This window comes from Aquarana catesbeiana, linkage group LG08 (genome assembly GCF_042186555.1).
Source record: "Aquarana catesbeiana isolate 2022-GZ linkage group LG08, ASM4218655v1, whole genome shotgun sequence".
NCBI classification, from domain to species: Eukaryota; Metazoa; Chordata; class Amphibia; order Anura; family Ranidae; genus Aquarana; species Aquarana catesbeiana.
Genome location: NC_133331.1, coordinates 287,430,868 through 287,457,287, shown reverse-complemented (window position 1 = coordinate 287,457,287; position 26,420 = coordinate 287,430,868). Strand labels below are relative to the sequence as shown.

The window sequence follows — 26,420 nt, the reverse complement described above, 5'->3', positions numbered from 1 at the left end:
CTCAAGTCTAGCTGAGAAGAACACTTAGAATATATTTTAGGTCTTGGAGAACACCTGCAAAAAGCATTTCTTCGGGGGGAGGATGCAGGAACCATCAAAAGGGAGGTCAATCAGTCACAGCTCAAGGAAGCTGTACTAACCTATAGAGCAGCCATTCTCAACCAGGGTTCTATGGAGCCCTAGGGTCCCTTTAGATCAGGGGTCTCCAAACTTTATAAACAAAGGGCCACTTTACTATCCTCCAAAATTTGGGGGAGCCTGACTGTGGCGAGTGGGAGAAGGTGCCCTGGCATCAGTGGGAGGAACAGTGCCCAATCATTGGTGTCAGTGGGAGGAATAGTGTCCCAATTTCGGTGTCAGTGGTAGGAAGTATGCCCCACTGCTGCTGACAATGGGGTGGAATATTGCCCCAAGGGCTAGAGTGAAGCAAGCAAAGGGCCCCAGTTTGGAGACCACTGCTCAAGAGTTTCATGGAATCCTAGTGTTCCTCCAAAGGTTCGTGTGGGGTTCGTTCCTGTGGTTATTTGACCTTCTATATGGTCCATTGCCACTTGGCAGAACCAGTAGCATGACACCAATGATCTTTTCAGCTGACTGTAGCAATCTAGCCAGCACTGTAAGAAGTTACTCCTTCCAATGACTGGTAAGGGTAATTTTCCCAATGACCCTTAATAGGCTAATATTAGCATTGAATCCCCGACACCTGGAAATTATTCTAAAGGTTCCTCTTGGGTAAACGGATTAAGAATGGCTGCTCTAGATCAGTGGTTGTCAACCTTTCAGACCTCACAGACCACTAAACTCACAATTTTAAATTCCGTGGACCACTAATATGAATTTTACATGCCTTATACACACAATGCTCTGGCTATCTGCCCCCTTCCCCCTGGATCACGCTGCTGACTTATACACACAATGCTCTGGCTATCTGCCCCCTTCCCCCTGGATCACACTGCTGCCTTATACACACAATGCTCTGGCTATCTGCCCCCTTCCCCCTGGATCACACTGCTGACTTATACACACAATGCTCCAGCTCTCTGCCCCCCCCCCTGCACTCTACATCACATGGCTGCCTTACACAGACTCATCATTGGATCTCTCCTTATCCAGCCATGTGCTCGAGCTCGGTGCTCCCTCCCACAGTCTGTGATCAGCGCTGCCATTGGAAGTCCCCCCTTTCTTCACCTCCTGCTCTCTGCACTACTCCTAGTGCCTCCCTCTGAGTTCACAAGAGCCGAAACTACAGAGGAGGCATCGGGTATCAATGTACGCTGACAGTATTGACTGTCAGTGTGCATTGAGGAACAACACTGAAAACAACATTGGGCAGTATACATCCGCCCCAGTGTTGATTTGCAGCAGAACCCCTGGGGACCATCAAAATGTTCTCACAGCTCACTGGTTGATAACGACTGCTCTAAAGGAACTCTTAGAATGGCTGCTGATCAGCTTTTGTAGCAAGGGTTAAAAACCCTGTGTTGACAGTAGGAGAATCAGACTCCTTGCTCTCCCACCTAAGCAGCAGCCCGGCTCTCCTGTGTTTTAACACGGCCCCCCAAACACTACTTCAAGCAACGTTGTTCTTGCTCCCTGGGCAGCAGTAGAGCAGTGTTCCAGGGAATGCATTGGAGAGCTAGGCTGTGTGAGAGCACTGGTCTGGCTCTTCTATTGCTGGCAGGTCAGGCATTTTTAACCCTTGCTCCACCACTTAGCATTATTACTGTATATATCTCAACAAAAACAAACCCTTGACATTGTTTCTCGGTCTCAAGGAACCCCTGCTAAAAATGACTACATAATCAACTTATGATACAATAGTGTGATGGTCAGTGGGAGAAATGCTCCTTACACTTGTAGACCGTGGGATGAATTGCCCCCTTACAGATGCCTAAAAAGATCAATGCCGTCAGCAGGAACTTCTCTGAGAGGCAGAAATTGCTCATTGCTCAGGAAACCCCTACCAACCTCTGGAGGAACCCTAGAGTTCCATGGAACACTGGTTGAGAAACCCTGGTCCAGAAAAAGGAGAACATACCCCCATCCACCTCCAAAACATCCCATCTTAACCTACCAAGGGCAAGCTCATATTCTATAGAGAGATTTAAAAAGTCCCCCTTAGTAGCTATTAATGTTCTGAAAGCTTTAAAGTGAATAGATTCAAAGGAGAAACACTGGGACTTAGCATTTTCTGGAGGAACTCTGCTGTATATGTTGCCTGACTTCATTACAGTAATAAGAGGGATTATAAGGGCTTAACACCTAGCAAGCTGGCAGCTCACATTGTATGCACCCGTTTTCGAACCCCCCACCTACCCTACTGCTTTTGTAGGTGGCCTCACTGGTTAGGAAAAAACTAAAAACCTTCCTCTTCTAACAAGCTGCGCAGACACAAAACGCATTAGCGCCTTGAGGCGATTCAGTTCGCATTTGCAGCGCTTTACAAATCATTCATTCAACCCACAAAGAGCTGGCACCACAATATATCCTCTGCAAACATGGGCTTTACTCAATGAATATGCACGTTAACAGCCACAAATGCCAACACGTTTCATCCAATAATAGCCCTAATCATGATGAAGGCCAATATTGGCTGAAACACGTTGACTTCTCTTACTGTTACCGTGCATATTCATTGAAAAAAAAAAACCTATGCTTGTGGAGGATATACAGTGGTGCCTGCTCTCTTTGTGGATTGACCAGTGAGGCCACCTATAAAAGCAGTAGGGTAATGAGTGGGCCTGGGGGAGGTGTAGAGGATATACCGTGGTTCCAGCTCTCTTTGTGGATTGATGGGGATGAGGCTTCAGCTGCCTTAGCCTGAAATCCAGTATTACAGTCACGGGAGGTAGTAGTACCTACATGATTGTTGGGCCTCACTGTTCAACAGTAGGGTGCAGGAATGGGTTGTCTTGACTTGACTTGCTGCATGCTGGCTTTAGGCCAGTGATTTGGAAGAAATGAAGACAGTCAATTGCATTATCAAAAACGCCAAGTATTATTCTTAGGTTCCTTTTAGTAAAAGCCACACAGAGAAATTGTTAAATCTGTCCATTTATTCTGATTTACATAAGATAGAAGCCATTTAGGTCACTTACATGAGTTAAATCACAAATTCAACCATAAAGAAGAGTCTGTAGTGAAGAAGCCCTGAAAGGTGCACATTGCTGCAAATCCACTAATGGAAAAGCATGTGGCAGTCTGAGCCTGGGCTCCGACCAGGCCACGCCTTCAACGCGTTTCGCTCTGCCCCGGAGCTTAATCATAGGGAAGAGCCTGCCTGCAAAAACCTTCCCTCCAACAGACTGCTCAGTCATTTTATGCTTGGCAGTAACCTGCCGATGTCTGCCAAGGTAGACAGGACTAATGAAACCTTTTCCGCATTTGGCACAAGAATACGACTTCTATCCTATATGGTTTCTCTGATGTACCCTGCATTTGGTCTTGTGAAGGGATTCCCACATTCCTTGGAATTTTCAGTTCTTTAATATATCTTTAATATTTAAAGAGGATGATTTTCGGTGAACAATTTTCTGCATTCCATACAGCCTTAGCGTTTGTCTTTGGTATGCGTTTTATGGTGTTCGGTGAGGGAAGACTTGCCCACAAAGGACTTCCCTCACTCCATACAAGAATAGGGCCTCTCTCCCTGGTGGATCCTCTGATGGACAATGAGGTATGAGCTGGTTGAGCCCAGTGTGAGTTGTATGGTGCTTTTCCAGGTCGTTGAGGAATTGGAAACATTTTCTGCACTCAGAACAAACATGTGGTCGTTCCCCGGTGTGGGTTTGATGGTGTCTGATTAGCTGAGATGGATAGGCGAAGCATGCCCTGCACTCAGTGCAGGAATGTGGCCGGACACCCTGGTGGATCTTCTGATCTTGGATAAGCGCAGAGTTGCTGATGAACCGGTTCCGTTTCTCACCGGTGTGGATCCTCCTGTAAATGACAAGGTCTGCATTGCCGGTGAATCATTTTCCACACTCATCGCATCAGTGAAGCTTGTTGCCCCGTGTGCATTTGCTTGTGTTTTCGTTGCCCCGACTTGGTTCGGAAACACTTCTCGCAGGCAGAGCAGGCATATGGGCGCTCCTTAGCGTAGATCTTTTTGTGTTTGCTCAGGTCTGAGGGTCGGGTGCATGACTTTCCACAAATGGGGGAAGGTATAATGCTTTTCTCTGGACTGATTTCTTTGATGGGCAGGGGTGGAGTTACCGTTTGAGCATTTTCTTCCGTCAATAAAAGAGTGTGGGTTTTCTTCAGCAGGGACTTTCTGGTGGTTGGGGAGGGGAGAATTTTTGAGATGTGACCCAGAGCAGGACAGTTCTTTTGCAAAATGGGTGCTCAGATGGCCTTCAAGTTTTGACTGCCCTCTAAAGCTTTTCCAGCACTGAGGACAAACACTTGCTGCCACTCCACCATGACCTTGCTGGTGATCCAAGTTCTGGGTAAAATGTCCCCCACAATTAGAACAAACTAACTCTTTTGATGACATCAGATGGCTTTCTAAATGCTTATTGGTTTCTGGAAAATCTTTTAAAAACTGAGCCCGTTACCATGTTAATATCGGAGATCTCATTGTCAGTGGGAGATACATCTTTGCATGTAGGGGGTTCCTCCTTTATATAAGTAACCGGAAATTCTGTACAGTGTTAGGGTGCGGAGATGTTAGAGCATGGAAGATGTTCATCAGATGAGAGGGATTCTTCCTTAATAAGAGTAGTTAGAAATCCTGTACCGTATAGGGATTTGGAAATGTTAGATTGTGGATGATGTTCTTTAGTGGAGCGGAGCTCCATTATAATTTGAGCACTTGGAATTTTAGATTGTGGATGATGTTCTTAAGTCGAGAGGATCTCCATTTTAATTTGAGTAGTTAAAATTTGCACATGACCTGTAGGTGTGGCTATGTTAGAATATGGATGACGTTCTTCAGCCAAGTTGGGTTCCACTTTAATATGAGTAGCTGGACTTTGTGCTTGACCTGTAGGTGTGGCCGTGTCAGAATGTGGATGATGTTCTTCAGCCAAGAAGGGTTTAATTTTAATACAAGTATTTGGACTTTGTGCATGACCTGTAGGCTTTGTGATGTCTGAATATGCTGAATATGGATGATGCTCTTCAGCCAAGAAGGGTTCCACTATAATATGAGTACCTGGACTTTGTGCATGCTTTGTAGGTGTGGCGATGTCTGAATATAGATGATGTTCTTCAGCCAAGAGGGGCTCAATTTTAATATTAGCTAGGCTTTGTGCATGACCTGTAGGTGTAGCCATGTCAGAATGTGGATGACGTTCTTCAGCCAAGATGGGTTCCATTTTAATATCAGTAGTTGGACTTTGCACATGACCTGCAGGTGTGTCCATGTCAGAATGTGGATGATGTCCTTCAGCCAAGAGGGATTCCACTATAATATGAGTAGCTGGACTTTGTGGATGACCTGTAGGTGTTGTGATGTCTGAATATGGATGATAGTCTTCAGTCAAGAGGGATTCTGCCTTAATATAAGTATCTGCACATTGTACATGACATTCAGGTGTGGAGATGTCAGGGTGGGGAGAATATTCTTCATTTGAGAAGTTTTCCTTTTGGGTAGCAGTAGCTGGAAGCTGTGTATGACATCTTGGTGTAGAGATGTAGGCAGGGCTCATAAAACTCTTCCCTAACTCGGCACAAAAGTACAGTTTCTCTCCCGCATGGTTTCTCTGATGTGCCAAGAGTTTGGGGCTGGTAGTGAAGGATTTCTCGCACTCCTGGCATGGGTAAAGTTTCTCTTTGCTGTGCACCTTACGATGCTTGATGAGATGGTGATTTTCCTTGAAGCATTTTCCACAATCTGTACAGCAAAAGCGCCTGTCTCTGGTGTGGGTTTTATGGTGTTTGGCAAGGAAGGACTTGTGTGCAAAGGACTTCCCGCACTCTGTACAAGAATAGGGCCTCTCTCCCTGGTGGATCTTCTGGTGGACGATGAGATACGAGCTGGTTGAGTAGCTTTTACCACACTCCGCACAAGAATATGGCTTATGTCCGGTGTGAGTTCTGTGGTGCTTTTCCAGGTCACTGAGGAGCTTGAAACATTTTCCGCACTCGGAACAAACATGCGGTCGTTCCCCGGTGTGTGTTTGACGGTGTCTGACTAGCTGTGATGGATAGGCAAAGCATGCCCCACACTCGGTGCAGGAATGTGGCCGGAGGGCATGATGGATCTTCTGATGCTGAAAGAGTGCAGAGCTGCTGATGAAGCATTTCTCGCACTCAGAGCAAGGAAATGGTTTCTCACCCGTGTGGATCCTCCTGTGGATGACAAGGTCCGCTTTGCTAGCAAAGCATTTACCACACTCCTCACAATGGTGAGGCTTGAGGCCCAGGTGAATTTGCTTATGTTTTCGGCATCCCACTGTGGTCCGGAAACACTTCCCACAGGTAGAACAGGCATATGGGCGCTCCATAGAGTGGATCTTTTTGTGTTTCCTGAGATTTGAGGCTCGGGTGAAGCACCTTACACAGATGGGACAAGAATAAAGCCTTTCTTCAGATGGACTTCTCTGCTGGGCCATGGTGGAGTTGCTCTTTGAGCAGTTTCCACCTTCAGTACAAAAACTTGGGTTTACTTCAGTAACTTTCTGGTGGTGAATGAGGTCAGAGTTTTGGAGGACTGGCTTAGAGATGGGCAATTCTTTTCCCATATGAGTTTTCAGGTGGTCTTCAAGATTTGACTGTTCGCTAGAGCTTTTCGAGCATGGAGGAACTTTCTGGTGGTAAATGAGATTAGAGTTTTGGATAACTGGCTTAGAGACGGACAATTCTTTTTTGATATGAGTTTTCAGATGCCCTGAAAGTTTTATCTGTCCGCCAGAGCTTTTCGAGCATGGAGGACAAACATGTGTTGTCACTCCACTTGGAGGTTTCTGGTGATTCTGGAGCTCTGTATTCTGGGTAAAATCTCCCCCACATTCAGAACAAACGAAATCTTTTGGTGACTGCAGGTAGGATCCGGAAATGTTGGATTGTGGGTAACGTTCTTCAGTCAAGAGAGGTTCCACTTTAATATGAATAGCTGGACTTTGCACATGAGCTGTAGGTTTGGGGATGCATGAATTTTGGTAATGTTCTTCAGCCACAAGGGGTTCCGCCTTAATCTGAGTAACGGCACATTGTGCATGATGTTCAGGAATGGAGATGTCAGGATGGGGAAGATATTCTTCAGCTGAGGTGGTTTCCTTTGGAATACAAGTAGCTGGATGGTGTGTATAATATATTGATGTGGCGTTGTCAGTGTGTGGAAGACGTTCTTCAGCTGAGATGGGTTCCTCTTTGATATGAGTAGCTGAACACTGTGCACAATTTGTTGGTATGAAGATGACAGAGTATGGGAGATGTTCTTCAGGTGATGGGGTTTCTTCTTTGATTTGAGTAGTTGAACATCTTACTGGGCATGTAGATGTGGAGATATCAGGGTAGGGGAGATGTTCTACAGCTGAGGGGAGTTCCTCTATGATATGAGTAGTTGAACATTGTACTGGACAGGTAGATGTGGAGATGTCAAGTTTGGGGAGATGTTCTACAGCCGAGGGAAGTTCCTCTATGGTATGAGTAGTTGAACATTGTACTGGACATGTAGATGTGGAGATGTCAGGGTTGGGGAGCTGTTCCTTAGCTGGGAGAAGGTCCTCTATAATATGAGTAGCTGGACACTGTGCACAATTTATTGGCATGACAGAGTTTAGAAGATGTTCTTCAGTTGAGAGGGTTTCTTCTTTGATATGAGTAGCTGCACATCCTACATGACATGTAGATGTGGCAATGTCAAGGCTGGGGAGATGTCCTTCAGGTGAGAGGGGTTCCTTTATAATAGAACCATTCTTATATTTTGTTTCTTCATCTGTAGTTAGATCTGTTGGAAAAAAGATGTTCTTAGTATTTGAAACAATTGGATCCTTCTTATTCTAGGAATTAAAGTATACCATCTCTCCAGAAACCCTACCTGGTGATGTGATGAGGGTCCGGTTTTTCACCATAACATCCATGTAGAGGTCCTTGTGTCCTTCTAAATGTTCCCACTCTTCCATGGAGAAAAACGAACATCCTGAGACCTGTGCAAAAAAGCATTTGTGAACTCTGAAAAGGCCTGCATTTCTAAATCAATTGGTCCTAATAGTTGATATAATTTTTATGAAATCATAACAAAAAAATAATGATGACCTACAACGTTTTATGTTGCTGTGCCATTGCTGAACAAATAGTTTAGAGTAGTGGTTCTCAACCACAAGGCAGTGGGCCACTGCTGGGCTGCAGCCTTCCCTCTCCCAGGCATCCAGCCAGCTTCAGATCCCTTAACCTCCCAACTAACATAGTACACAACCTTTCATAGTGGCCCCTGAGAACCCTGAGCCTCCCACAGTGCCTCCACCCCCCACAGTGCCCCAACCTCCAACAGTGTCCCACAGCATCCTCCAATCTCCCACAGTGCTCCCCTGGATTTTCTACAACGCTGTGGACCAATGGGTTGAGCTTTTGCTTAGCTATGCAATGCTTTGAAGAGAAAAGAAAAGGAAAAAAAAAGGGGGGGGGGGGGGAGAAGAAAAGAGATGGGTCTGTCCGGGCATCCAGCGTCAACTTATTGGTACTATATGAGTCATTCGGAACCTGTAAGTAAGCAAGCCAAGGGGACCGTATTTTGTCAAAACTGGATTGTTTATCTCGTAAGACACTCACTATTTTTTCATTCAACATAATCCATGTAAGTTTTCGTTTTACTATCGCAATGTCTATGATGGGGCTTTTTCCCCATCCCGATTTTGGCTGCTAGAAATATAAAGTAGATCAAGGTCTGAGTATGTCGTGGAACATTTTCAACTGGCTTATTTAGTAGGGCGATGCTCGCATCTTGAGTGACGTTGACCATTGTGACTGAAAAAATAAACGGATGAACCCTCATCCAAAAGTGACATACCTTGGGACATGACCACCACACATGTAATGGTGAATCTATCTGACCACAACCCCTGAAACAGGTAGCCGAGGTGCCTGGGTACAGGCGCTCCGGATCTAAATACCATCTGCCGTGGACTTTGCAACTTGCCTTAATCAAGGCAACATTAAGGATCCCTTTATGGATTTGCGTACTCCATTTACGCCAGTCCTCCACCTCAGGGGTTATGGACAGATCCCTCTCCCATGCCACCTAGTAAGATAATCTAGCAGTGGAGTCAGCCAACAGTTTGTATAGCATGGAGATGTCCCCACGCATAGCAGCATCCTGTATGCATCTGTTTTCGAACATTGTTTGGACTCCTAAGTCAGAGCCCTCCTTCCGCAATGAGTTGACAAAGTGGTAAATTTGTTGCAAGTGGAGGCTCTCCGCGGGGGTCATCTCAAGACTGCCCGTGAAATAGGAGGGGGGGCATATGCCCCTATAATTGAGATAGTCGCCTATACGGTACAATCCCTTGTTCAACCACCAGCCAAACCTTTCAGGTTGCATCTCTGGTGGGAACAGGGGATTGCCAAAAAGGGGAGCTACCGGGATATGTGTGGAATGCAAAGGCCATCTCCTACAGCTAGTGTCCCACACATGTAATGAGTGGGAGAGCGTGGGGCACAGTATAGCTTTACCATGTTTTGGTGGAATCCAAAGGACAAAATCTATTGTAAGTGGAGAGCACACCTGGGCCGCTATAGAAACCCAATCTGGTCTATAATGTTGGCTATGAAGCTGGCACAGTTGGGCACATAGTATACATAGTAAAGGGATGGTGAACCCGCGCAGTGGACATAAAGACTTAATTGGTAAAGTTTGGAACTGCTGCCTCCCAACAGGCAGTCACCCTAAAATGGGGACAGCTGAGATATATTAGAAATGATAGAAGGGTTTGGCGCTGTTCCTATTTAGTTTCCTACCTCCATATAGGTTACTAGATTAAAATAAATTCTTAGGTGCACCGTGCATATATCAAATATTAAATACAAATTAACAATATGAATTCCCAAGTATACCGTGCATGTGTCAATTAAATATTCTGTTGCAATATTGTGCAATCATAGGTGATACATAGACATAACTTAAATGCTTACATATGTAATATTGCTAGGGAGGGAAGAAAAGGGGGGGGGGGGGGAGGAGGAAAGGGGGGGGGGGAAGGGAGAAGGGAGTGAGATAGGAAGGTGGGGAGGGGTGTAGGAAATCTGTTCCTAAGGAAAATTACAATAACAAGATAAAGTGCAAATGTGTTGGTGCAATCCAAAAGGCAACAGTGACAAGATAAAAGTGCAAACGTGCTTCAAAATTCTTTAGTAAGTCTCTTGTGTCATATTCTTGTGCTGTGGTGATAATCCTTCACTTATAATATCTCTTTGCTCTGAAAGTGCAGCCACTCACCAGATCACTTCACCCCTGCGGGGGTAGTAGGCAGTTACAGTTTTATCGCCACTGTACAGCGATCGCTGGCGGGCTCAGGATCGTGGTATATCATATATAAAAAGAGAGGGAGTGCCCATAGCGTAAAATTGCTTTAAAAAAAGTTTTATTACACAAAATGAAAGGGTACTCACACTTTTGCAGTAAAAATCAAGCGAAATGGTAAAAACGTCAAAACCGTCATTAATATCCTTCAGCGCTGATACAGGAGGTGATGTTTGGGAAGCACAGATTAGGCCACGCCCTACGCGTTTCGTCGTTAGGACGTCTACGGGAGCGTCACCTCCTGTATCAGCGCTGAAGGATATTAATGACGGTTTTGACGTTTTTACCATTTCGCTTGATTTTTACTGCAAAAGTGTGAGTACCCTTTCATTTTGTGTAATAAAACTTTTTTTAAAGCAATTTTACGCTATGGGCACTCCCTCTCTTTTTATATATGATATACCACGATCCTGAGCCCGCCAGCGATCGCTGTACAGTGGCGATAAAACTGTAACTGCCTACTACCCCCGCAGGGGTGAAGTGATCTGGTGAGTGGCTGCACTTTCAGAGCAAAGAGATATTATAAGTGAAGGATTATCACCACAGCACAAGAATATGACACAAGAGACTTACTAAAGAATTTTGAAGCACGTTTGCACTTTTATCTTGTCACTGTTGCCTTTTGGATTGCACCAACACATTTGCACTTTATCTTGTTATTGTAATTTTCCTTAGGAACAGATTTCCTACACCCCTCCCCACCTTCCTATCTCACTCCCTTCTCCCTTCCCCCCCCCCCTTTCCTCCTCCCCCCCCCTCCCCCCTTTTCTTCCCTCCCTAGCAATATTACATATGTAAGCATTTAAGTTATGTCTATGTATCACCTATGATTGCACAATATTGCAACAGAATATTTAATTGACACATGCACGGTATACTTGGGAATTCATATTGTTAATTTGTATTTAATATTTGATATATGCACGGTGCACCTAAGAATTTATTTTAATCTAGTAACCTATATGGAGGTAGGAAACTAAATAGGAACAGCGCCAAACCCTTCTATCATTTCTAATAGTATACATAGTATTTCCTGAAATCAGGCATTCCTAGTCCGCCCGAATCCTTAGAGGCATACATTGTGGCTCCAAGCTATCCTGGAACCCTTGGTTCCCCAAACGTAAGGAAAGATTTTGGGTTGAAACTGTGGTGTGGCATGAAGGGAGATGGCTTTCAATGTTGACTAGTATTAACAAAAGATCAGGACACAAGCCACACAGAGGCAAGTGTGTAGAGGTCTGGGTATATCATTTTAGGAAAAGTATTAAATCTAGAGAAGCCCACTCAGTGGCTCGGGTTAAATGCACTCACACGCCGGTTTGGGAGATGACCTCATGTCTACCGGCAGCGTCTGGCAAACCTTAGATAGAGGCGAGAGAAACAACAAAAAATACCAGAAAACCTTGCCCCATCGCCATTTTCCCACTATAGTAAGACAGTGTCTCTCCTTCCGCTCTAGAACATAAATACAAAGTTACATAGTAGGTGAGGATGAAAAAAGACACAAGTCCATCAAGTCCAACCTACATGTGTGATTATATTGTATATTCCTGTATGTTGCAGTCGTTCAGGTTCTTTTCTAATAGTTTATTGAAACTATCAATGCTCCCCGCTGAGACCACCGCCTGTGGAAGGGAATTCCACATCCTTGCCGCTCTTACAGTAAAAAACCCTCTACGTAGTTTAAGGTTAAACTTTTCTTCTAATTTTAATCAGTGGCCACGAGTCTTGTTAAACTCCCTTACGCAAAAAAGTGTGTGACTGTTGGGGGGGGGGCGGACATTAGAGTGTAAGCTCCTCTGGTATAGACACTGATGTGACTGGCTTTGTGTTCTCTGTACAGCACTGCGGTATATGTCAGAGCTGTATAGATGTCAAATAATAGTGTGTGACTGTGGGGGGACATTAGAGTTTAAGCTCCTCTGGCTCAGAGACTGACCCAGTGTTCCATGTACAGCACTGCGGTATATGTCAGAACTATATAAATGTATAATAATAATAATAATAATAGTGTGTGACTGTGGGGGGGGGACATTAGAGTGTAAGCTCCTCTGGTTCAGAAACTGATGTGACCAGCTCGGTGCTGTCTGTACAGCACTGCAGTATATGTCAGAGCTATATAAATAGATACAATTCAATCCAAATGAATAAATAATGTTATAGATCATCTACCCGAATACAGTCCAGCTGTGATGTCTCCACTTGCCTCATATTAGGTTCCTGATTTTGGTTCAGGAATGATCCAACAGCCCCCCACACTGAAGAGACCCTTTAGGCTGAAGCAGTCCTCTTCCAGGCTGTGCGGTCCCTTTAAACTCACAGTAGGAGGGGCATTTACTTACAGGACAACATGGCAAACCATCATATCCCCCCAGAAACCAATTGCTCTTTAGGAAAGGGTTCTTCCTGGCCATGATTTTTAAAGTGGCTTATGCATGGTGGGGGATGTAGTTTACAGTTGAACATCCAATAGTACAAGGATACAGGAGTAAACTACAATTCCCAGCATGCCTACTCACTGCCTTCCTGTCTGCATCCCAGCTGATTTCACCACCAGGTGGCCAGAGTGAGAATAGCAAGGACTGACATAGAAATCTCATTCTGCAGAGAAGCAGTGCCATCTTGTGGTAATTTTGAAGAATGCATTTGCTGATTTATGATACCACCACCCAGGTGTAAATTTTTATTATACTGTATTTATATAGCGCCAACAATTTGTGCAGCGTTTTTTAACAATACATTTTAATACAGGAGGAATCAGAGGGCTCTGCTCGTTAGAGCTTACAATCTATTTTACAAAATAAAATAAATCAATACATATTCTGAATAAAAACATAGTAATAATAATAATAAAATTATGAAACTATATTGTTATTATAACAATTTGAGTATAGTATTCTAATTATGATATTTATATTTTGGCAGTATTCTAATTATATTAATATAAGAGAAATTGTATTTTAATTTCCATCACCTTTGTTTCAGTTTTAAGGATCATTTTTGAGGGTTGCATCGCCGCATGTGCATTGTGTTACCACTACGCACATTACATGCATTAGAATGCAATTCATTTAAATGGCACCCCAACTCGCTAAGGCAACGTATTCATTTGGGGGCGCTGTAAAACCACGGCTCAGAATTTTTTTTTTTTTTGTTGTAAGTAGACCCCTCATTGATTTCATCTTGCAAACAAAGGTGTTGGATCTCTCTTCGTGAATGTAAAGAGCAGATGTCATAAACAAATGATGGTCGGGCACCATTGAAGTACAAAGATCTTCACTTCTGGGCAGATGTCACAATGGAGAACAATGGACCTCTATCACTATGCACTCTCCCCCCCCCCCCCAATACAGATGTGCAAAACATTGATAGACAAAGTTGGTCAATTTCATTTTTTGATACAAAAATATCGATGTATACAGGTACTTTAAAGAATAAGCATACTTTCAGAGAAAGCACACTTAACCTGCCTGCCTACCCCTCCCCAGCTGGATCTATTAACCCCTACACTACATAGTTGATGGCAGATCTAAAGGAGATTGTACAATCAGATTGTATAGTGTGTGGTGAGCTTTACAGACTTACATGGACACCCTTCCTGTGTTTTCAATACTACGGCTCTGCTCCACATAGGTTGTTATGTGATCACTCAGCTCCTGCACACTCTGCCAAATTAACAATGTACAGTATGCAAGATGAAGGTATTGTACAATCAGATTGTAGGGATGTATGGAGAGCTTTACAGACTTCCAGAGACACACTTCCCCTGTTTCAATACTACAGCTCTTCTGTAGATCCTCATAGCCTTCTAAAGGGCAACAAAGGTCCATGAAGCTTGCCCAATTTTTGAATTTTAACATGCTGGTGGAGAATAGATGGTGGAAGAGTTACATTGTCAATGAAAATGGAATCTACTTTACATGAGCCATCCTTAAGCTGGGGTGTCGGATTTAGAAAGGACATGTTGGGACTTAAAGACCAAGTGGGTTCTTCTACCCCTCATGGCCTCCAGAATAGAGATTCCCCTCCCACCATCAAAATCCCCAACTCTGCTTCCCCCGATCGTCAATCTTACACAACCGTTCCAAATTATTTCTTACAAGGAAAACAAGACCTCTGCACATGGTAGGGGGGAACAGAGATGAGATACAACACATATCTAATGTGGAATGATCCTTTAACCTAGGGTCTAGGTAAGGCTAGGTTCACCTTTTCAGGCCCAATTTCACTTTTCATAATCAATAGAAGCCTTTTCTAATGTCTTTTCTGCCCAAGCCATCCCAATGTGCTGATCTCTCACTTACCAAGTCAATGGCAGCTTTCAATTTCCACCTCTGTTTGAAAGTTTAAAAAATGCTTTCTGCTTTTATCCCTTCCTGTAGATCATGTGACATTCCAGGAAGCTTCATATCCCATCATTCAATGCCTTACTGCATCACAGGATAGGGAGTGTTTTACCACTCTGGACCACACCTCCCTTATTACTATACCACCTCTTGTTTTGTTTCCACCCAGTTTCCTTCTTCCTTTAAAAGGTGGCCATATATTGTACAATCTTCTTTAGATTTACCAAAACTATATAATTAGGAGGACTAAACTACCTATTCAATCACTCTGTATTCAATCAGGCAGGCCCTTGCATTACACAGTTGATGGTAAATCCAAAGGAGATTGTACAAATCAAAATGAATAGTGTATGGTGAGCTTTACAGACTTCCAGGGACATATTTCCCCTGTTTTCAATACTACAGCTCTGCTCCACATAGGCTGTTATGTGATCACTCAGCTCCTGATCACTCTGCCAAATGAATGATGTATGCAAGAAGAATGTATTGTAGAACCAGAATGTATAGGGTAAGGTGAGCTTTACAGACTTCCAGGGACACACTTTCCCTGTTTTCAATACTACAGCTCTACTCCACATAAGTTATGTGATCACTCAGCTCCTGCACACTCTGCCAAATGAACAAGAAGAAGGTAAGGTACAAAATGGTTGATGGCTTTTTATTTAGTGAGAACAGAGCTCAGTGATAATTATTGCATTGAAGAACATGAAACTGCAGAGGTGGATGGGAGCAATAGGAGACTGGAGGCTGAGGTAAGGACTGCCCTAGAATATAGGGAAAGTGCTTTATTTTCTGCAACAGAGGTACATTACTGATATATTGGTACATAGGGAAGCTGGAAAAACGAAATGTCCTCTTTTGTGAAAAGGCCACCTCCATCGCCCATTGAGAACGTTCAACAAGTCTCCATCCTCGGAGGTCACACTGATGTACTGGCAATTTGGTCTAAACTATGATACTTCATGTGAGACATCAATGTCTTCCTCGATCGGTAGAACTTGCCGCACTCGGGGCAGGGGTAGTGTTTGCCAGCCACATGGGTCTTTTGATGGATGGCAAGGGCAGAACTCCAGATTAAACATTTGCCGCAGTCCGGGCAGATATAGGGTTTTTTCCCTAAGTGGATCCGACAGTGTATAACCAGCGTGGGCTTCTTGCCGAAGCATTTGTCACACTCCGGGCAGGGATAGGGCCGTTCCCCAGTGTGACTGCGCTTGTGGGCCACCAGATACTGGCTGCTGCTGAAGGATTTCTCACACATGGGGCAGGTGAAGGGTTTCTCTCCAGTGTGGGATCTCTGGTGGGCCACCAGTGACTGGCTCTGCCGGAAACATTTACCGCATATAGGGCAAGCAAACGGCTTCTCGCCACTGTGAATCCTCAGGTCCCTGACCAGCGTTGACTTGACGGAGAAGCTCTGCTTACATTCAGCACAGGAGAATGGCTTTTCCCCCCGGTGGGACGTCTGGTGGACCCGGAGACTGCACTTCTTTGAAAAAAACTTTCCACATTTCAGACATTCGCTGCCTTTCGAGTCCAAGTCAGAAGCCTGGTAGCGTATGAGCTCTTCTATTGAGCTGAAGGCCTTCTCACATTCTGGGAAACCCAACTTTTTGTCTGCCTCCTGCGTCGCCTAATTATCAGAGTCAGAGAGACCACTGCCTTTGTCCTCACAGTATTCCTCCTTCACGGTGACAGATAAATATTCTATGTGCATGGGAGAGGAAGGGCTGGCAAGATTGTTTTCTTCACATGAGATGGATTCCTCTTTAATTTGGGTAGAGTTGCATTGCGTCTGCTGTGTAAGACTGGCTGTGGGAACGTTGGTGCCACCCACCCCTCGTTTATCAGAGTTGGATTTCTCCTTGAAAATGGTAGATGTGTAGGCATCACATGAGTTTGGTTCTTGCTCTATTCGTGTTTGGCTTGTAAGAACTGCCGCATTTACCGGAGAATTTGAGATATTACATTCAGAAGACCTGTGGACTTCCGGCCTTGGTGTCTGAAAGACAAATGTGGATCACGCATTAAGGAGGAAGTGGTGACATGTCCAAAACTATACATGTCAATGTCCTGCCTAGCATGTAGGCTGTGTCCACAGTACTCCTCAACAAAGACAATTCTGGACTTCGTAGGTTTAAAGAAAAAAAAAAAAAACTGTTGACCAAGTGTAGGGATATTTTCAGACCTGCCTAATATGATTTCATATAAATGTAAGTATTATATCCTAGAGTTCTCTAGGGTTCCATGGATCCTTAATTGAGAACAGCTGATATATATAGGCCTCCACTAATGGAACTGGCCGAACTAGATTTAGCAGATTGACCTTTTACCATCTAAAAAGTTTCCATGCAAGACCATTTCTAGGCAGAAAACAATTAGTCCCAAGACACATGTTTATTACAAAGACCAACTGTAATTAGTTCCAGAGTTCCCCTAAGTATTTGCCACTGGACTAGTTGGACAACATCTCTAGCGGATAGTATATAACAGCCTTTCTCAACCAGGGATCCATGGAACCCTAGGGTTACTACATGGGCTGCCGGGGGTTCCTTGAACAACAAGCGATTTCTGCCTCTCAGATAGGTAACCACTGACACCTATTATGACACATTGACCACCAATGTAAGGGACATTTTTCGCACAGCCTGCCAAAGTAAGGGGACATTCTTCCTGCTGACCACCAAAGTAAGGGGACATTCTTCCCGCTGACCACCAAAGTAGGGGGATATTCTTCCCACTGACCACCAACGTAAGGGAACATTCTTCCCACTGATCATCAATGTAAGGGACATTCTTCCCACTGACCACCAATGTAAGGGACATTCTTCCCACTGACCACCAATGTAAGGGCAGAGGTAAGATCTGAAGGTGATTTCAAGGATTCCTCTGTGTAAAAAAAAAAACTTGAGAAAGGCTAATATATAAGAATAAGATAGAGATGGTCTGACAGTCCTTCTGGAGAGAGGCCGGCTGGGAGTCTCTTTGTAAGTCAGGGTCACAGTGTGTGAGGACAGCCGGATGATGAAGGTTTAGGACAAAGTAGTAAGGTGGGCCGGGATGCACTTCCTGAACAGATACACTGCGGGTCTCCGCCAAGTCTCATAGACCTGGTAAGGCGTGTTTGCGCACGCTTGAAATATCGTTCCAAGATGGCCATGTGGGAGCAGAGGGCCAAGGAAGAACTTTGGGCTGGAGGACAACACTGGGCTCCATGGACTAGTATGGACTAGCCCATGGACACTTCCATATTTTTCATCAGCTTCTCAGAACACCACTACCAGTGGAAACTCCCCAACGGCCTGACCTTCTACTACAGCCAAGCTAAACTGCTACAAATGTGAAAACATGGCTTATAAACAAGAGGGCACAAGACTACAAAGCCGGGATCTTACCAGTGGTGGGAGTGGTAGATTGTCTTCTCTCTCTACTCATGTTACACATGGACCTTCAAGCTCTTCTTCATAATCCTGCATGGAGAGAGAATTAAAGCTGAGCTCCGATGCAAGGGAGAGAAATGATACTGTCACCATCCAGACACATCCCTTGTCTGTTACTGGATAATGTCTCAGAATTCCCGACACTGCTCACCTCTCCTGTCAGCAGACCAATAATCTTGTTGGTCAGTTGTAGAATCTTCTTGTCATTAAGTCTTTCATGGAAAGCCCGTGGACGACTTCTGGGTGTCCCATTCTCTATAGATGTCTTTGTTACCAATTCATATTCCTAAACAGAAATAATCATTTTTGAATAAGAAGAAAAGTAAACCCGCTGTAGCTGAGATGATTGCTGTCATGTGACCTCCCAGAGAGGTGAGAATCCTCCTCACCTCTCCAGCCAGCAGGTAGATGATCTCCAGGGTGATGTTTAATATCCTCTCGGTCATGGTGATCCAGTTCTTCATCCTCAGTTCCGGAATCTGTGCCCGCAGTGGATTGATAGGAAGAATCTCAGATTCGGGACTCTAGAAGAACAGCTGACAGAGACAAGGTGGGGTCCATGTCAGGACTGAGGGTGAACTATCTGTTTGGTTCCTGAAGGACCACAATACAATATCTTCCCAACTGCACCTTGTTCATGAAATCCAAACATCCCTTTTTTTTAAAATTATTTCAGGAATTCTGAAATGTAAAGGTTCGAAACTGAATCTAAGGCATCCCCCCCCCCCCCCTCTCCCACATGTACAGAGGTGTGCACCACAATTTCTTCCTCATAGTTGTTGCCAAATGGTTTCTGGTTCCTTTCTCAATGCCTACCTGCTGGATCCAGTGAGCGTCTCATGCATTGGCCAGAAGGTCTCTGGTGTTGCTGTAGGTAGGGTATGGTTGCCACCTCATCCCTTTAAACCCGAACACATATTAATTACACAGGTTCTGTGGCTGATTAAGGTGGTAATTAAACTCACTTGGTGTCTCATCTGCATTTAATTATCCTCAGAAACCGTGTAATTCAAAGGTGTTCAGGTTTAAAGGGATGAGGTGGCAACTATAAGGTAGGGTCAGGGTCCTGCTGACTTGTGTTGGACCCTTGTGACAACCTGACACCCCAACAATGTTTTGGATGCACAAGCAAAACCTTTAAGGCCATTTTGATTGCATACGGTAGAGGAAGAGAGGGGCAGATCAAGTAGTGAAGTTGTTGGGTGTATGACAATCGACCACACGTGATTAGGGGGTCATAGAGGTGGGACTGGGAACAGGAGGAGGTTAGAGGTCAGGAAACCTATGGCAAGTGTCAGAGGTCATTCCTCTGTGTGTTGGTCCAAAAGATGACTGATGGGGGCAGCTGAGGGGGTTTCAGTGCCACGGCACAGGGTGGGGGTTGGGTTACCACCTAGCTGGAAAAAAATGGACTTGTTCCCAAAGTTTGTAATAGGAAATGCTATTTTGTTTGTTTTTGTTTTTTTGTCCTCAGAAGAGGTGACAACCCTAAAGATGTGGGACTTGTGTGTTTACTACTCATTGTGAAGCTACACAAGCTAATACAATTATATATATATATATATATATATATATATATGATGAAAGGCAGCATGTCCAGGTCTCTCCCCCAGGCAGGGTCAGAATACCGGGGGAAAGCTTCATTGCACAACAAAAGTCACATCCTACCATCATCCACTCTCTATTGTCCATTCTGCGTTCCAGCGCACTTCCGCCTTCTGCATTCCACGTCTCTTTCTGGCTCCTTCTTTATCCGCGCCCACTATCCACCTTCCTGTCCAGCCATCCAGAGGATGCTTGTCAGTCAGAGCCAGGCTGGAACGCACGGGGGGGGAAGGAAATGCTTTATTAGCAACTTCCGGTCAGAACAGACAGCGGAGGACGCTGCAGGAGAAGAGGGCGGTGTGTGTGTATGTGGAGGGCTGATAGCGGGTGAGTGGGGTGGAAGTTTCCCCTCTGGGTGCTACCGTTATAGGTGGAGCTGACTGGGACCTCACCTACAGGTTCCTTTTGTTAGCGGAATGTGGGGGGGACTGAGGACTCCTCACATTGAAGTCTATAGAGGGGGCGCAGTACAGCGGAGCGGCCAGTGGAGGCCGCTGTACACTAGTCAACACAGTGGGCCGCCAGCAGGGGGCGCTCAAACTCAGCCCTTATTATTATTATTAGTAGTATTTTTTAAGAGTCATAATAATTCGTAAAATTATTGTTTTATTTACTTTTACCATTGGTATAATAATGATAATTATTTTATTACTGCATTAATTATGTTATTTACTTTTAGCATTGGTATAACTTTTAGCTTTGGTATAATAATAATAATAATAATAATAATAATAATAATAATAATAATAATAATAATAAAAAAAAAAAAAAAAAATATATATATTTATAAATAATGGCCATTAAAAAATTGCATTTATATTTTATATAATAAATGCCATTACTTAATTGCCATTATTTACTTTTTATTGATTATAGTAACCGCACCAATGAAAACGATATTTTAAGTGATGTTATTATGCAAAAAAAAAAAAAATAATTAAAAAAAAAAAAAATTATATATATATATATATATATATATATATATATAAATACCACCACTAATAATAATTAAAACAAATATATATAATTTGTTTTAATTATTAAAATTATTATTAGTTGTGGTATTTTTAGCATTATTATAACAATTTAGTATTGTTTATTATGTTATTGTTTGTATTGTTATTGTAATTATGACTTTTTTTTTTCTGTATCAAGGTTTTTTTATTAAAGTTTAGAGTAACAAGATTGTTATGTTATTGTTTGTAAGGTTCGGTCTTTAAGTGGTTAAACTGACCTCATTTACAGACCGAAGTTCATCCCTTTGATCTAAAAGTGACAAGAGATACAATGTATCTTTTCTCTATCTCCCAGCGCTAAGGAATGTTGATAAATTTTGCTGTTTTTTTTTTGGATTTTTTTGAGGGGGGGTTGAATCAAGATCATGATCTTTTAATGATTATTCGTGCAGCTCTATGTCAACATAAGCCATACATAATAAAAGAAAATGTATTATTTTTTTCATAATAATATCATTAAAAAATATTTTTTTTTTTTCAAATTGGCGCTGTTACTATAATGGCAGATATATAATGATACATAATTCGAAACAATACTAATCGTTATACTAACCTTAAAAATTCCACAACTAATAATAATAATTACGATTAAAAATGTGTGTATGAATATGAATATGAATATATATATATCTGCCATTATAGCAACAGCACCAATTAAAGAAATGTATATTATATATAATGGGCTGCGATTTTTGCATTGAAGTCAATGGGACACAATTTTGCATTGAAGTCAACGGGGGGCGTTTTTGCATTGCAGCATGCCATTATCTGCACTTTTTTTTTTTTTTTTTTTTTTTAATCATCAAAACCCAGATAACCCTATTTTCAGCTGATATATCGGTGCACCCTTAGTGAAATTGCTACAGGTTCTCCTGGAGAAAATAATTTTGTGAGGTTAGGAATGAAGAGCAGGTGTTAAATGTAGTGGGTGTGCTGTGAGACAGTAATCGGTAGGGGGAGGGGGGATTAAAAATCCTGTGTATGTGATAATGTTTCATCCATTCTCTAATCCTAGGTCGAGCTGTGATGTCACGGAGCTGCATAGAAGGATACAAGGATGTTATGATGGAGAATCCGCTCCAGTCTTCAGGTAAGAGGAGCGGGCATGGAGGTCTGGGTTCTGTATAAAGGAGATGATGTGGCCTGGGTCGGGGATGAAGGAGATGATGTGGTCCGGGATAAAGGAGATGATGTGGCCCAGGATGAAGGAGATGATGTGGCCCGGGTCCGGGATAAAGGAGATGATGTGGCCCGGGTCTGGGATAAAGGAGAAGATGTGGCCCGGGTCCGGGATAAAGGAGATGACGTGGCCCGGGTCCGGGATAAAGGAGATGATGTGGTCCGGGTCCGGGATGAAGGAGAAGATGTGGCCTGGGATAAAGGATATGAATGGGTCCAACAACCAGTGACTGATCAAGTCAATCTAGCACGGTCTCCAATGCTAGCAAGGGTGGACCGGTTGGCACCTTGAGTGGCCACTTGCCAGTCCCATGGGGAGGTCATTAGCCCTATGTAAGTTCCAACATAGATCTAATATAGGGCTTTCTTCTACTTGGAGCTTCAAAGGGGTGGCGGTGGAGGACAGGGATGGTAAATATTGGGGTGGGGGGAGGTTTTATCACGGTTACGTGATCATTTACGTTTTCAGGGTTGTATTCAAGATGTGCAAAGAGAGATCACACAAACGCTTGTAGGTATAACATGCAGGCAACATGACCTTTGAACAAGGACTTGGTCTGTTCCTTTGGTATGAAGTCAGCTAAGGTAACCAGGCTTTGGAGGCTTTTTAAGATACTGTGAGACAACTTTAATAAGGAAATCTAAATTTCCCCATCAGGGGAGGTGATCTTTTAAGTAAACCTGTAACTATCCTTGTGTTAACCCTTATGTAATACTCATCAGCACAAGTGTGAATATTGTGTGATATCCTGGTTTTAGTCTCCATCCTCTCACCATTGTGGCTTTTCTCCCAACAGATCTATTGTGTGGAAAACCCAACTCTAATGATCCTCCATCACCGGATTGTAAGAAGGAAGATGAGAATGTTATTCTAAGCCCCACGTGTGACAGGATTCCCACACCAGACAGGACAGAGACCTTGTGTGAAGATGTCCCTGTTAGGACTTTACCCTCCGATCATCCTTTGGACCTCCATACTGCAGAAGATGATGAGGAAAAGTCAACTCCTGTTAAGGAGGAAGAAGATCCCCTGTTTCCTGACCGTTCGTCAGATCCTGCAGAGGCTACTACTACTACCTATATTAAAGAAGAACCTGCCTGGTGTCAAGGAGAACATTTCCCACACAATGACCTTGATACAACCACTGATTCACAATGTGTGGCCAATAATGGTAAAACGGAACCTCTGGCACCTAAAGAAGAAGATGATGTCACACAGATGGACGTTCCTCCACCCATATCTTTGACGTCTATTAAGGATATTAAGGAGGAACCATTCTGGGCAGAAGGTAAAGAGCTTCTTTCCCTCCCTGAGGCTTCTATGCCGATGGATCCACTGCAGGGTTCACCTTCTGATCTTAAGGAGGAGTCAGACTTGAGCGAGGAAGGAACACTCAGTGAAAATGATGAAGAGTCAAAATATACTCCGGATACGGAAGAGCAGCTGTATAGCGGTGAGCAGTATTTGAACTCCGGGGATGGTGCATACATTTGCTCGGAGTGTGGCCTGTCTTTTTCCAATGTCTCAGAATTTGATGACCACCACCAGGTCACCCACCCCGAAGAGCAGCCTCATTTCTGCTCGGAGTGTGGGAAGAGCTTCACCAGCAAAGCCAACCTCCTCAAACACCAGACCATCCACAGTGGAGAGGAGCTGTTTACCTGCGGCGAGTGCGGGCGGCGCTTCCCCGACAGTGACCAGCTTGCCAAACACGAGCAGACTCACACAGGGAGCAAGCCGTACGCCTGCACTGAGTGCGGGAAATGCTTCTCTTACCAGCGCGGCCTAATGAGGCACCGCAAGATCCACACGGGCGTAAAGCCTTATTCCTGCACAGAATGCGGCAAGTCCTTCATCACCAGGGCAGAACTCGTAATCCACCAGCGTAGTCACACAGGGGAGAAGCCATATCCGTGCTCGGAGTGCGGAAGGTGCTTCTCCCAGTTCGCCAACCTCTCCCAGCATCTAAAGCGTCACACGGGTCAGCGGCCGTTCGTGTGCCACAAGTGTGGGAAGGCCTTTACCCAGAACGCTCACCTGCTCAGCCACCAAAAGACTCACGGCCCGGAGAAACCATACCCTTGCCACGAGTGCGGGAAGGGTTTCACCACCAAGACATATTTGGTGGAGCACCAACGCAGCCACAGGGGTGAGAACCCATATTGCGAAATCTGCAGAAAGTACTTTGTTAGCACCTACTACCTCGCCGTCCATCGGCGCATTCACACAGGTGAGAAGCCGTTCATGTGCTCGATCTGCCTAAAGGGCTGTTACACCAAGGCCAACCTGGAGGCCCACCAGCGGATCCACACCAGAGAGAGACGCTTCACCTGCCGGACTTGCGGCATCTACTACGAGTCGAAATTTAAATTGGTCCACCACCAGAAGAGCCACAAAGTCCCTCCACCGCCTCCGTCACCGCCACTGGCTGCATCTTTGATATCATCCTCCTCGTTGCCAACAGCGTCATTGTCACCATCATCTCCGGGACCTTTGTCCTCTTTAGCGAACTGTGACTATGTAAAGCGCACCATAGTATGATCCCAAGTAAAAGACTGAGCTTGGCACAGGTACACATTGCAAGTCCTCCTTGAGAGGACCTACTTTTGACCTACCTTGTGGGAGCATGCTAGTTATGATTGTCTTTGGCCGTTTCTAGAGGCAACATGCTAACTATAAGGAAAGCCTTAAGATAAATGCAAGTGTTGCTCCTAAGAGAGCGGCCGCTTACCTTAACTATGAGGGGGGCCCAAACTGCCCTTCACTTTCAGTTATGTGTTTGAAGTTGGCCTGGTTGGGAGGAGCCCGATAACCAACCAGTGAGAAGGCAAGTCCAAGGCGAAGCCCCCATTTACCTCAATGTCGTACTCGAAGCACCCAGTGATCGACTAGTGGCTGTCACAACGTTTGGTTCTCCAGAAGCCAGGGGCGTGATGACCAGCCCAACTTCAGCACTTTTGCTATCAGCAGGCTGATTAGTGTAGGTGAGAGCTGTAGGGGGCAACTTGCAGAAGATCAGGTGGTAACCCAGACATGACCAACGGTTGTGATGGTTGCACACAACCAACCGAACTTTTGGAAACCGCTCGGCCTAAAGGGTAGACTTCCTCAGGGAACGGACTTCCTCAGGGAACTCTGTCTAGTGAAGTCACCAAGTCACACTTTTGAGATCTAATGATGTCACCAAGTCACACTCTTAACAACTTTTTCTCTCGGCATCCTGAGTCCTCAGTTTAATAAAGAACTCAGCCTGGGAAATGGCCACAATCCATAATCCTCTTACCACCGTGGACACTATATGACCCTTTCTGTGAAAGAAGGAAATGCATTAAGCCTCTAATAATTAGATACATGTGCACAGATTTGAATGTTTGCAAAAATGTGTGGATGTTCCTTTTCCAAATTAAAAAGTCACCTCCCATGATGCACTGGGAGATTTCCCTGTGTTTTTAGCATGATATAATAGAAACGATGGGGGACAGACACCTGGCATGTAAAGGTATGATTGCTTATAACAATAATTGCTGACAATGACGTAAGCGTCTACATTTTTATGCCGCATTCTGCCTTTTAGGCTTGGTTCACACCTACAGGTGGCACTGAGCATGCAAATGTTTCCCACGTGTAGGGCAGCCCATACATTTCAGTGGAACAACAAAAACGGATGGTGCACCAGCCTTGCGCAATACCTTTTTTAAAAAACCTTTTGTTGAAGAAATAAAACGGCATATGGTATTTAGCACATCAATGTCCCACATCATCTTATCTACTGCTTCAATCCCAACATGGGCAAGACACTTCAAATGTTTAAAATCTCTGTGCTGGTCTAAATGATAAAACAGCTGCTACTCAAAACCAGGAATAAAGTAAAAAAAATGTATTAATATATAAGGAGCGCTGTTTCCTGTGTTAAACCATATAAAATGTGACAATATATAATTAATAAAGTGATCATTGTGCATAAGATAATACTTGATGCACATGTGCTTCAATATAATGAAAATTAATAAAGTGACTGATGCATAAGCCACAATATTTAAACAGTGCTCAAAAAAGTGCAAAATGAACAAACATTCAATAAATGTATTATACATAATAAGTGCCTTTTGTGACTATTATTTGTAATACACAAAGTTCATATAGTGAATAGATGCAGCATATGTGGAATCTCATTCAGGCAATCCCCTGCATATGTCTCCTTTGCTTTCAATCACTGACCATTGCAAGATGTCTGATATGTTCTGCTTGAAAACAATCACATGTGTGTGAAGATATGCTGTCTCATAAAGGTAAAAGTTGGCCTCTTACCAGATATGGTGGACCCCTATTACAGAAATCATACTTCGCTGTAGGAGTATATTCGCCTGTCTG

The 26,420-nt window shown here is 44.0% G+C and overlaps 3 protein-coding genes across 5 annotated transcripts; 1 reads left to right on the top strand and 2 right to left on the bottom strand.

Moving 5' to 3' along the window:
• Positions 1-2,934: 2,934 nt before the first annotated feature.
• LOC141106567 (uncharacterized) lies at positions 2,935-20,296 on the bottom strand. Of its 3 annotated transcripts, none has more exons than XM_073597440.1 (3): positions 19,917-20,296; positions 7,985-8,093; positions 2,935-7,894 (listed from the first exon to the last, which is right to left on the bottom strand). In XM_073597440.1, exons 1-3 carry the CDS (start codon positions 19,938-19,940, stop codon positions 4,842-4,844), a joined length of 3,186 nt encoding a protein of 1,061 aa, XP_073453541.1. In that variant the 5' UTR covers positions 19,941-20,296; the 3' UTR covers positions 2,935-4,841. The 3 variants fall into 3 exon arrangements, with proteins under 3 accessions (XP_073453541.1, XP_073453540.1, XP_073453542.1); XM_073597439.1 differs by lacking the exon at positions 19,917-20,296 and adding an exon at positions 12,635-12,910; XM_073597441.1 differs by lacking the exon at positions 19,917-20,296 and adding an exon at positions 12,669-12,910.
• On the bottom strand, positions 15,562-19,231 carry LOC141105437 (uncharacterized). The gene is made up of 4 exons (XM_073595291.1): positions 19,214-19,231; positions 18,400-18,534; positions 16,646-16,810; positions 15,562-16,441 (listed from the first exon to the last, which is right to left on the bottom strand). The coding sequence occupies exons 1-4, from the start codon at positions 19,229-19,231 to the stop codon at positions 15,728-15,730; spliced, it is 1,032 nt and encodes a 343-aa protein (XP_073451392.1). The 3' UTR covers positions 15,562-15,727.
• On the top strand, positions 19,841-25,473 carry LOC141106774 (uncharacterized). The gene is made up of 3 exons (XM_073597701.1): positions 19,841-20,180; positions 21,885-21,959; positions 22,846-25,473. The coding sequence occupies exons 1-3, from the start codon at positions 19,841-19,843 to the stop codon at positions 24,588-24,590; spliced, it is 2,160 nt and encodes a 719-aa protein (XP_073453802.1). The 3' UTR covers positions 24,591-25,473.
• The last annotated feature ends 947 nt before the right edge of the window (positions 25,474-26,420 follow it).